The sequence below is a fragment of the Pleurodeles waltl genome, chromosome 7, assembly GCF_031143425.1.
Source record: "Pleurodeles waltl isolate 20211129_DDA chromosome 7, aPleWal1.hap1.20221129, whole genome shotgun sequence".
Taxonomy (NCBI): domain Eukaryota; kingdom Metazoa; phylum Chordata; class Amphibia; order Caudata; family Salamandridae; genus Pleurodeles; species Pleurodeles waltl.
The window spans coordinates 88,956,985-88,969,400 of record NC_090446.1 but is presented as its reverse complement, the minus strand read 5'-3'; the positions used below and the strand labels follow the sequence as shown (position 1 = coordinate 88,969,400).

The 12,416-nt window shown below is 48.8% G+C and overlaps 1 protein-coding gene across 2 annotated transcripts in view; it reads right to left on the bottom strand.

Moving 5' to 3' along the window:
- Positions 1-12,164, bottom strand: part of TAPBPL (TAP binding protein like) — a 71,736-nt gene extending 59,572 nt beyond the window's left edge. For both annotated transcript variants that reach the window (XM_069243121.1, XM_069243120.1), the window contains exon 1: positions 11,952-12,164. In XM_069243121.1, the coding sequence (XP_069099222.1) occupies positions 11,952-12,039 (88 nt within the window). In that variant the 5' untranslated portion in view covers positions 12,040-12,164. The remainder of the gene's footprint in view (positions 1-11,951) is intronic.
- Positions 12,165-12,416: the final 252 nt, after the last annotated feature.

The window sequence follows — 12,416 nt, the reverse complement described above, 5'->3', positions numbered from 1 at the left end:
AAGCCTGATGCCAGACTCCATTTTGGACGACACCCTGATGCCCTTTTCTCTATCTGAGAGAAAGAGACTTTGAGAATTCTCACCCTAGAGACTTTAACTTTGATTTGTCCCCGTCTTGCCCATGCAGTAACTTTGCCCCATTCTCCTTGCCGCTGCAGGGAAACTTGCCCTTAACTTTGCCCCTTTGAAATTTGACCCATGCTGATCAACCGGTACCTGAAGGACGAAGACTTTTCTTGAATGCTGATTGTATTTGGTAAATATGAAAGGATAAATGTATTATGCATTGTGTTTTTCCTTTTAGGTACCAACTGCTATTTTGATAGGATCCTAGCTAGAAGTTTTCCAAATTTGTGTTGACTAAATTCGTTTTGCATGAAGTCCCACATGCCAATGCTAATTAGAGGTTAGTCGAGGTACTCATTCGATGTATCATGCTAATTTGAAATCTTGTTATGCTGACCAATGTATGCAATTAGTCAAATACAGTTAGTCATATTGGTGATTTGCATTGCGATAACTGAGTGTATCATTATTCAGATTTTGCGTAGATTGCGTTTCTTCCGCCGTTATGGACAGCTAGTAATGTTCATATACATATATCAATTGGTTTTGAGACACATATATATATCGTGCTAGCTTTGTTAATATAGGGAAATAAATTCACTAACTTTTAATAAACTGGTGTGGTTATTCATGACTGAAAGGTCATGGTGCGCCGAAATACCAACTGTTATTGATTTCTGATGTGTTGTATTGATCTATTAATTGAGTACTGATTACCGATTACAACAGTTATTGATTATTGATTTGAGTGACTCGACTATTGAGGATGAGGAGAGCCCGACTCGGTTAAAAGATTCACCGACCTCCAACGTGTCCAGGTACAGGTAATTTATAAGGGCTGGACGCGTTAACATATTCCACATAATACTTTTGGGTGATGTAAAAATGCATTCAAGGGTTTACTCCTGGGTTTATTCCACATAATATATTGGTTTAATAATGCTATCAAAGGCTTGCTTCTCTGGGACTCTGGGTTTTGCAGTACCACCAAGGACACTCCTCAGTCATTCTTGCGTAGACTCCATGTAATTCTTTTGGGCGGTTTACAGTTGCGGTGGTGGCAGGCATAAGTGTGGGGCAAACAAATTAGTCATTTTTACCCACTGACAGACATTGAGACATTGTGAATGCCTTTAGGGTCAACACCAAAGCTCTCCATCATGACTCTTTTAAACAGTGTTTATGCTGGACCATGACTGGGAGCTCTGTAGTTGAGGTTTCTCATAGTGCCGGCCAGTAGGTCATAGCATAAAAAAATAAAGTATAAACATTCAAAATAAAATACGTACTTAGCCACTGGCTCGCCTCCTCCTGTCCTTTTCTTCTCGGGGTTCCTCTGTACTGCAGGGACCACGTGGTTTCACATCCAACATACTTAACCACTCTTGACGCTGCTCTCATGCTGCTTATAATGTTAAGCAGCATGAGAGAAGCTCCAGGTTTGGTTTGAACGTGCTGGCTCGATGCTCCCTTACGCCATGGTGGCCCGTGCCTGCTCCACCCGGCTGTCTAAGACAGCTCGGGTTGGAGAGGTCTAATGTGCGAATGTCTGGATGGCCATCGCAAGACAGCCGGCCAAAGTAACATGCGCACTTTAAACTTAATTGCCCACCACTCCTCCCTGCTGCTGCAGCTCAGCAGCAATGGCCTCAACTGACCTCGGCAGTAACTCAAAATAAAATGGTAATAAACTAACCCCCTCATAGAGGAGCCACAGCTGTTGGTTTAACGGTGCCTTCAAGGGGTTGCTCCTCTCCATGTCAATCCGGGGTAGCCCGCACATAATACTCTTGGGTGGTTTTCCAGTGCCTTCAAAGGGTCATTCATCTACTATCGCTCTGTCGCCCCTGGACAGACTCATATAATACTCTTCTGTATTTTAATAGTGTCACCAATCGATTGATCCGATAGTGTCAGGCACCCACCATTCATATATCTAAACCAATCCACTCAATACAGACGAGAAGAGGCACCAATGCCGAACAGATCTGCCACACCTGGTGGCTTCATGGTGGACTTGAATACAGTCCGACCCTGGACCTGGCACTCGCATCCCTCTCCGAAATATTACACGAGTTGACTGTAATATGGACCATCAAACAGATCTGTCATCCCAACTGTAGGAAGTTGGCTCTGTATGTGCTATTTCAAAGTAAGGAATAGCATGCACAGAGTCCAAGGGTTCCCCTTAGAGGTAAAATAGTGGTAAAAATAGATAATACTAATGCTCTATTTTGTGGTAGTGTGGTCGAGCAGTAGGCTTATCCAAGGAGTAGTGTTAAGCATTTGTTGTACATACACATAGACAATAAATGAGGTACACACACTCAGAGACAAATCCAGCCAATAGGTTTTTATATAGAAAAATATCTTTTCTTAGTTTATTTTAAGAACCACAGGTTCAAATTCTACATGTAATATCTCATTCGAAAGGTATTGCAGGTAAGTACTTTAGGAACTTCAAATCATCAAAATCGCATGTATACTTTTCAAGTTATTGACAAATAGCTGTTTTAAAAGTGGACACTTAGTGCAATTTTCACAGTTCCTAGGGGAGGTAAGTTTTGATTAGTTTTACCAGGTAAGTAAGACACTTACAGGGTTCAGTTCTTGGTCCAAGGTAGCCCACCGTTGGGGGTTCAGAGCAACCCCAAAGTCACCACACCAGCAGCTCAGGGCCGGTCAGGTGCAGAGTTCAAAGCGGTGCCCAAAACACATAGGCTAGAATGGAGAGAAGGGGGTGCCCCGGTTCCGGTCTGCTTGCAGGTAAGTACCCGCGTCTTCGGAGGGCAGACCAGGGGGGTTTTGTAGGGCACCGGGGGGGACACGAGTCCACACAGAAATTTCACCCTCAGCGGCGCGGGGGCGGCCGGGTGCAGTGTAGAAACAAGCGTCGGGTTCGCAAGGTTAGTCTATGAGAGATCTCGGGATCTCTTCAGCGCTGCAGGCAGGCAAGGGGGGGGTTCCTCGGGGAAACCTCCACTTGGGCAAGGGAGAGGGACTCCTGGGGGTCACTTCTCCAGTGAAAGTCCGGTCCTTCAGGTCCTGGGGGCTGCGGGTGCAGGGTCTCTCCCAGGCGTCGGGACTTTAGGTTCAAAGAGTCGCGGTCAGGGGAAGCCTCGGGATTCCCTCTGCAGGCGGCGCTGTGGGGGCTCAGGGGGGACAGGTTTTGGTACTCACAGTATCAGAGTAGTCCTGGGGTCCCTCCTGAGGTGTTGGATCGCCACCAGCCGAGTCGGGGTCGCCGGGTGCAGTGTTGCAAGTCTCACGCTTCTTGCGGGGAGCTTGCAGGGTTCTTTAAAGCTGCGGGAAACAAAGTTGCAGCTTTTCTTGGAGCAGGTCCGCTGTCCTCGGGAGTTTCTTGTCTTTTCGAAGCAGGGGCAGTCCTCAGAGGATGTCGAGGTCGCTGGTCCCTTCGGAAGGCGTCGCTGGAGCAGGATCTTTGGAAGGCAGGAGACAGGCCGGTGAGTTTCTGGAGCCAAGGCAGTTGTCGTCTTCTGGTCTTCCGCTGCAGGGGTTTTCAGCTGGGCAGTCCTTCTTCTTGTTGCAGGAATCTAATTTTCTAGGGTTCAGGGTAGCCCTTAAATACTAAATTTAAGGGCGTGTTTAGGTCTGGGGGGTTAGTAGCCAATGGCTACTAGCCCTGAGGGTGGGTACACCCTCTTTGTGCCTCCTCCCAAGGGGAGGGGGTCACAATCCTAACCCTATTGGGGGAATCCTCCATCTGCAAGATGGAGGATTTCTAAAAGTTAGAGTCACTTCAGCTCAGGACACCTTAGGGGCTGTCCTGACTGGCCAGTGACTCCTCCTTGTTTTTCTCATTATTTTCCCCGGCCTTGCCGCCAAAAGTGGGGCCTGGCCGGAGGGGGCGGGCAACTCCACTAGCTGGAGTGTCCTGCTGGGTTGGCACAAAGGAGGTGAGCCTTTGAGGCTCACCGCCAGGTGTGACAATTCCTGCCTGGGGGAGGTGTTAGCATCTCCACCCAGTGCAGGCTTTGTTACTGGCCTCAGAGTGACAAAGGCACTCTCCCCATGGGGCCAGCAACATGTCTCGGTTTGTGGCAGGCTGCTAAAACTAGTCAGCCTACACAGATAGTCGGTTAAGTTTCAGGGGGCACCTCTAAGGTGCCCTCTGTGGTGTATTTTACAATAAAATGTACACTGGCATCAGTGTGCATTTATTGTGCTGAGAAGTTTGATACCAAACTTCCCAGTTTTCAGTGTAGCCATTATGGTGCTGTGGAGTTCGTGTAAAACAGACTCCCAGACCATATACTCTTATGGCTACCCTGCACTTACAATGTCTAAGGTTTTGTTTAGACACTGTAGGGGCACAGTGCTCATGCACTGGTACCCTCACCTATGGTATAGTGCACCCTGCCTTAGGGCTGTAAGGCCTGCTAGAGGGGTGTCTTACCTATACTGCATAGGCAGTGAGAGGCTGGCATGGCACCCTGAGGGGAGTGCCATGTCGACTTACTCATTTTGTTCTCACTAGCACACACAGGCTTGTAAGCAGTGTGTCTGTGCTGAGTGAGGGGTCTCTAGGGTGGCATAAGACATGCTGCAGCCCTTAGAGACCTTCCTTGGCATCAGGGCCCTTGGTACTAGAAGTACCAGTTACAAGGGACTTATCTGAATGCCAGGGTGTGCCAATTGTGGATACAATGGTACATTTTAGGTGAAGGAACACTGGTGCTGGGGCCTGGTTAGCAGGGTCCCAGCACTCTTCTCAGTCAAGTCAGCATCAGTATCAGGCAAAAAGTGGGGGGTAACTGCAACAGGGAGCCATTTCTTTACACAAGCCCCCCCCAGCCCACAGGCCAGGAGACTCAGCCCAAGCTGGGAGAGTCTTCCTAGTCTGTCAGGCGAGGAAGAGTAGGAGAAATAGGCTGGTTAGTTGCAGGGCCTACTCTGCCTTACATCCTTCTGTTCAGGTCATTCCCTTTGGGGAACTGACCTACTTCCACAGTGATAGGACCTAGTCTGAATTGCCTCTTGTCTGCCTCTTCAATGTCTCCACCCATTCTTTCTATTTTGGTCTTAGAGGTATCCACCTCTGCTAACCTTATCTTGGCCAGGGTTACCCCTAGCTTACCCAGAGAGGTTACCCAGAGCTGGAGTAACCCCACCATGACCAATAGGGTCAGGGGGCCTAACTTGCTATTTGGCATGGGGTCAGACCACCATGCTAAGGATAGTGCAGCCATAAAGGCTAACACCCAGCAGAGGCCACTGACAGCTGTCAGTGCCCAGAACCACACCTTTAGCTCTTCACCTAAAAGGGAAGGGGCTAAGTTACAGGCTTCTTTGGGTTCAGGTTGCCTGTCTGCTGTATTAGAGTGGGGGGTTACCACATCTTGTAGTAAACACCCTTCTTCCACTCTTTCTTCTGTTAGCTGAGGAGCCACCCACTCAGGTTTAACAGTTGCCTGACTAGCCAGGACTTCTTGTGGGTCAGGTTGGACTTTATCAGGGCCATTTTTGGAGTTCTCCCCTACTGGAGCAAAATCTCCTTGGCTTGCTGTAACCTTGGCTAAAGGTTGTCCACCCTTCCTACTCTGTTTTCTTTTCTTCTTCTTCTGGGGCCTGCTTGTATTTACTGCAGAGGCAGGACTTCCAGAATCCTTGGGAGAGGACTGGCACTGGACCAGTTTCTCTCTTGGGCTCTGACTAACCTCTGTGTAGTCATTTCCAAGGAGACAATCAAGGGGGAGGTCTGTACTGACTACTACCCTTCTCCAGCTAAGAGTGCCACCCACTTCTATGGGCACTAAAGCCACAGGCCTCTTAGTGACCCTGTCTAGGCTAACTCTTACCCTGGCAGTCTCACCTGGGATGTACTGGTTTGAGAGCACCAGCCTGTCATGCACAATAGTGTGACTGGCACAAGTGTCTCTCAGGGCAGTGGTTGGGATTCCATTCACCAGTAGGTGGTGGAAGTGTCTACTTCCCTCTGGAATCTCCAACTCACCTGTTGGGCCCTGTTTCCAGTTGAAGGCTAGGAAGACCTCCTCATCTGAGGAGTCATCTCCCATGGCTACACTGGTTACCCCTGGAATTTTGTTCTGGGGTTTGTTTTTGGGACAAGAAGTGTCCTTGGTGTGGTGCCCAGACTGTTTACAGTTGTGGCACCATGCCTTAGTGGCATCCCAGTTCTTACCCTGGTACCCACCTTTGTTTTGGGTTGTGTCTTGGGGCCCACCCACCTGTTCTGGTTTTTGGGGGCCTACAGAGGACTCTTTTTCTTTGTTTCTAGTGTCACCCACTTTCTCCTGGGGAGTTTTTGTAACCCCTTTCTTTTGGTCACCCCCAGTGGAAGTTTTGGTTACCCTAGTCTTGACCCAGTGGTCTGCCTTCTTTCCCAATTCTTGGGGAGAAATTGGACCTAGGTCTACCAGATACTGATGCAACTTTTCATTGAAGCAGTTACTTAAAATGTGTTCTTTCATAAACAAATTATAAAGCCCAACATAGTCACACACTTCATTTCCAGTTAACCAACCATCTAGTGTTTTTACTGAGTATTCTACAAAATCAACCCAGGTCTGGCTCGAGGATTTTTGAGCCCCCCTGAATCTAATTCTATACTCCTCAGTGGAGAATCCAAAGCCCTCAATCAGGGTACCCTTCATGAGGTCATAAGATTCTGCATCTTTTCCAGAGAGTGTGAGGAGTCTATCCCTACACTTTCCAGTGAACATTTCCCAAAGGAGAGCACCCCAGTGAGATCTGTTTACTTTTCTGGTTACACAAGCCCTCTCAAAAGCTGTGAACCATTTGGTGATGTCATCACCATCTTCATATTTTGTTACAATCCCTTTGGGGATTTTTAGGATGTCAGGAGAATCTCTGACCCTATTTAAGTTGCTGCCACCATCGATGGGACCTAGGCCCATCTCTTTTCTTTCCCTTTCTATGGCTAGGAGCTGCTTTTCCAAAGCCAATCTTTTGGCCATCCTGGCTAACTGGATGTCCTCTTCACTGGGGCTATCCTCAGTGATTTCAGAGGTGTTGGTCTCTCCTGTGAGGGAACCAGCATCTCTGACTATTATTTTTGGAGTCAGGGTTTGAGGGACCCTGTTCTCCCTAGATAGGACTGGTAGGGGGGAATTTTCCTCCAAGTCACTATCCTCTTCCTCTGAGTTGCCACCCTCAGAGGGGTTGGCCTTTTCAAACTCTGCCAAAAGCTCCTGGAGCTGTATTTTGGTAGGTTTGGGGCCCATTGTTATTTTCTTTATTTTACAGAGTGACCTTAGCTCCCTCATTTTAAGATGGAGGTAAGGTGTGGTGTCGAGTTCCACCACAGTCACATCTGTGCTAGACATTTTGCTTCTAAAAGTTGGAATACTTTTTAAGAATCTACAACTGGTTCTAGAATCTAATTCAAACTTTTACAAACTTTTAAACTCTAAAAGAAATGCTAAACAGGATCTAACACAAGGCCCTAGCAGGTCTTTTAAGAATTTAGAAAACTTTTCAAATTGCAAAAATCAGTTTCTAATGACAATTTTGGAATTTGTCGTGTGATCAGGTATTGGCTGAGTAGTCCAGCAAATGCAAAGTCTTGTACCCCACCGCTGATCCACCAATGTAGGAAGTTGGCTCTGTATGTGCTATTTCAAAGTAAGGAATAGCATGCACAGAGTCCAAGGGTTCCCCTTAGAGGTAAAATAGTGGTAAAAATAGATAATACTAATGCTCTATTTTGTGGTAGTGTGGTCGAGCAGTAGGCTTATCCAAGGAGTAGTGTTAAGCATTTGTTGTACATACACATAGACAATAAATGAGGTACACACACTCAGAGACAAATCCAGCCAATAGGTTTTTATATAGAAAAATATCTTTTCTTAGTTTATTTTAAGAACCACAGGTTCAAATTCTACATGTAATATCTCATTCGAAAGGTATTGCAGGTAAGTACTTTAGGAACTTCAAATCATCAAAATCGCATGTATACTTTTCAAGTTATTGACAAATAGCTGTTTTAAAAGTGGACACTTAGTGCAATTTTCACAGTTCCTAGGGGAGGTAAGTTTTGATTAGTTTTACCAGGTAAGTAAGACACTTACAGGGTTCAGTTCTTGGTCCAAGGTAGCCCACCGTTGGGGGTTCAGAGCAACCCCAAAGTCACCACACCAGCAGCTCAGGGCCGGTCAGGTGCAGAGTTCAAAGCGGTGCCCAAAACACATAGGCTAGAATGGAGAGAAGGGGGTGCCCCGGTTCCGGTCTGCTTGCAGGTAAGTACCCGCGTCTTCGGAGGGCAGACCAGGGGGGTTTTGTAGGGCACCGGGGGGGACACGAGTCCACACAGAAATTTCACCCTCAGCGGCGCGGGGGCGGCCGGGTGCAGTGTAGAAACAAGCGTCGGGTTCGCAAGGTTAGTCTATGAGAGATCTCGGGATCTCTTCAGCGCTGCAGGCAGGCAAGGGGGGGGTTCCTCGGGGAAACCTCCACTTGGGCAAGGGAGAGGGACTCCTGGGGGTCACTTCTCCAGTGAAAGTCCGGTCCTTCAGGTCCTGGGGGCTGCGGGTGCAGGGTCTCTCCCAGGCGTCGGGACTTTAGGTTCAAAGAGTCGCGGTCAGGGGAAGCCTCGGGATTCCCTCTGCAGGCGGCGCTGTGGGGGCTCAGGGGGGACAGGTTTTGGTACTCACAGTATCAGAGTAGTCCTGGGGTCCCTCCTGAGGTGTTGGATCGCCACCAGCCGAGTCGGGGTCGCCGGGTGCAGTGTTGCAAGTCTCACGCTTCTTGCGGGGAGCTTGCAGGGTTCTTTAAAGCTGCGGGAAACAAAGTTGCAGCTTTTCTTGGAGCAGGTCCGCTGTCCTCGGGAGTTTCTTGTCTTTTCGAAGCAGGGGCAGTCCTCAGAGGATGTCGAGGTCGCTGGTCCCTTCGGAAGGCGTCGCTGGAGCAGGATCTTTGGAAGGCAGGAGACAGGCCGGTGAGTTTCTGGAGCCAAGGCAGTTGTCGTCTTCTGGTCTTCCGCTGCAGGGGTTTTCAGCTGGGCAGTCCTTCTTCTTGTTGCAGGAATCTAATTTTCTAGGGTTCAGGGTAGCCCTTAAATACTAAATTTAAGGGCGTGTTTAGGTCTGGGGGGTTAGTAGCCAATGGCTACTAGCCCTGAGGGTGGGTACACCCTCTTTGTGCCTCCTCCCAAGGGGAGGGGGTCACAATCCTAACCCTATTGGGGGAATCCTCCATCTGCAAGATGGAGGATTTCTAAAAGTTAGAGTCACTTCAGCTCAGGACACCTTAGGGGCTGTCCTGACTGGCCAGTGACTCCTCCTTGTTTTTCTCATTATTTTCCCCGGCCTTGCCGCCAAAAGTGGGGCCTGGCCGGAGGGGGCGGGCAACTCCACTAGCTGGAGTGTCCTGCTGGGTTGGCACAAAGGAGGTGAGCCTTTGAGGCTCACCGCCAGGTGTGACAATTCCTGCCTGGGGGAGGTGTTAGCATCTCCACCCAGTGCAGGCTTTGTTACTGGCCTCAGAGTGACAAAGGCACTCTCCCCATGGGGCCAGCAACATGTCTCGGTTTGTGGCAGGCTGCTAAAACTAGTCAGCCTACACAGATAGTCGGTTAAGTTTCAGGGGGCACCTCTAAGGTGCCCTCTGTGGTGTATTTTACAATAAAATGTACACTGGCATCAGTGTGCATTTATTGTGCTGAGAAGTTTGATACCAAACTTCCCAGTTTTCAGTGTAGCCATTATGGTGCTGTGGAGTTCGTGTAAAACAGACTCCCAGACCATATACTCTTATGGCTACCCTGCACTTACAATGTCTAAGGTTTTGTTTAGACACTGTAGGGGCACAGTGCTCATGCACTGGTACCCTCACCTATGGTATAGTGCACCCTGCCTTAGGGCTGTAAGGCCTGCTAGAGGGGTGTCTTACCTATACTGCATAGGCAGTGAGAGGCTGGCATGGCACCCTGAGGGGAGTGCCATGTCGACTTACTCATTTTGTTCTCACTAGCACACACAGGCTTGTAAGCAGTGTGTCTGTGCTGAGTGAGGGGTCTCTAGGGTGGCATAAGACATGCTGCAGCCCTTAGAGACCTTCCTTGGCATCAGGGCCCTTGGTACTAGAAGTACCAGTTACAAGGGACTTATCTGAATGCCAGGGTGTGCCAATTGTGGATACAATGGTACATTTTAGGTGAAGGAACACTGGTGCTGGGGCCTGGTTAGCAGGGTCCCAGCACTCTTCTCAGTCAAGTCAGCATCAGTATCAGGCAAAAAGTGGGGGGTAACTGCAACAGGGAGCCATTTCTTTACACCAACACACAACATTTACTGAGTGGGTCTCCTAACAGTTGTATCTCGTATAAGGAAGGCCACTGTAATTATGTGATAGTGCGGCCACTGCGTCGTTTGCATAGTTATGAATCTGCAGATTTCAACCCCCCAAAAAAAAATTCCATATCAAATGGTTCAAAAGTTACTAAAAAAAAGTTAAGACAACTGCTACTGCGCAGTGGAAGTCCCTTCGCAAAGGTTGACTTGTCACTTTTCTGTTTCTTTTTTGGCACATTTGAGTGTTAAACTGGTACTAATGAGGTGCAACCTATGCCTAGACAGAGTTAACAAGTGTAATGATTAGAAAATAATAATGGAATACTGCCACAAAATGTGTCTGCATTACGCCGCACAATTTGCCTTTTCTTACCACATAATTTACTCAACCCTGCCGCATAATTTGGCCCTCCCCTGCAGCATAATTCCAGAGGCCGGAGTATAGAGAGTGGACTGAAAATCGTTTGATGGTCACCATAAACCCACCACGGGACCATCAGAGGAAGCCATCACAGGCCTGGAATGTAATCTGTCTCTCTCACTCATATTTACTCCATCACATTTCTAAGTACTTCCACTAGGGGGATTTTACAGGTTAAAAAGACCTGATGATGCAATGACTGACAGGGGAGTGGCACTAAAGTAGCAGAGTTCTGGCTACAGGTGGCAAGTGACAGAGGGCCAATGGGATGAAACAATGCCCTTCACGTGCTGGCCTGTCATATCCGGGGACATTAGTTAAATGCATTGCCCTGCCAGAGCCAGCCTTTTTTTTTTGGAAACGGTCCACTCACTGATCATGAAATAAGAACTTCGCCCCCGGTTCCACAAACAAACATTGCCATTTAATCTTTTCTTGTGAACTGTTTCGACCTTTCGGTGCTGCTCTGCCCTTAGTCGCGCACCTCTCTCCCAGCCGCTTCCGCCCACGCGCCTCGCTGTGCCCGGCTGTCCTGAGCCGCCATATCGTGCGCGCATCTTCAATCAGCCAGGTGGGGAGTTTGGCCAACCAACTGCATTATGGGACTCGTAGTTTGTCTTTAAATTGTATGTGCGGGCTTAAAAACCTCACCACGCTATTCGGTGCTCGAAAACGTCTAGGGAAGGGGTCACTTCACAGCCTCCATCTCCCGGAACCCACCTCTTCCTCTATGTGGTTACATCTGAATGCTGCAAGGGCAGCGGTTGGGGCTTCATGGCTTGGTGTGCAAATGCTTCTTTAAAAGTCTCTTCTTTACACTGTGATTAGTATTATTAACGCCCCCCCCCCCGCCCCCACACACACACGGGACCTCAGAAATGTATCGAAGACCCATGAGAAGCCTCAGCCAACCCTCGACCGATCCACAGCTTTCGAGTTTCTCACTTTCACGCGCGGCTTCGTCATCCAGTCAGCGGTCTTCATTATACATTCTGGATTTGTAAGTTTTGTTCCTTCTGTAGTCAAAAGAGGACCACAAGTCCAAAAATGCAGAATAAAAACCTTGATTTAACGGGCCATTCACGTATGGCTCTGGGTAACTTGGGAACTCTGCCCCCCCCCCCCCCCATCGCCCCAGTAAAACCCTGAACCAGCCCGACTGGAAGACTCACCTTCCTGGAGAGCAAATAAAAGACCAAAGAAAGCTGGAAGAAGACACCGGAGAGGGACCCCTGGGACGAGCGCACGGCGGGCGCCCATCAGCAGGCCAGGGTCATCCGCCCCAGCAAAAGGGACGACTGGAGATCCCCTGCTACACCTTACATGGCGGCGCCTTGCTTTCACTTTCACTTTCAGGCTGCAGATCAGGAAGTCTCTTCAACCAGTCCTCTCTCCCCCACCCCATCCTTATTGCTAGAGCTGGTCCAGACGCTGGAAGTGGGACTGCAGGGGGTGCTGCAGCGCCCCCAAAATAACCAATGCCGAAGGTGGACGGTCATTAAAGAGGCCTTTGAATTGTATTTTTAGCTCGTCGCGTTTGCAGGGAGTTCTAAGACAGAGGCCGGATTCTAGCCTTCTAACACAGCGCTACTTACTCTTTTAACTTGGAGACTGGTGTAGGGTGACCACCCGTCCGT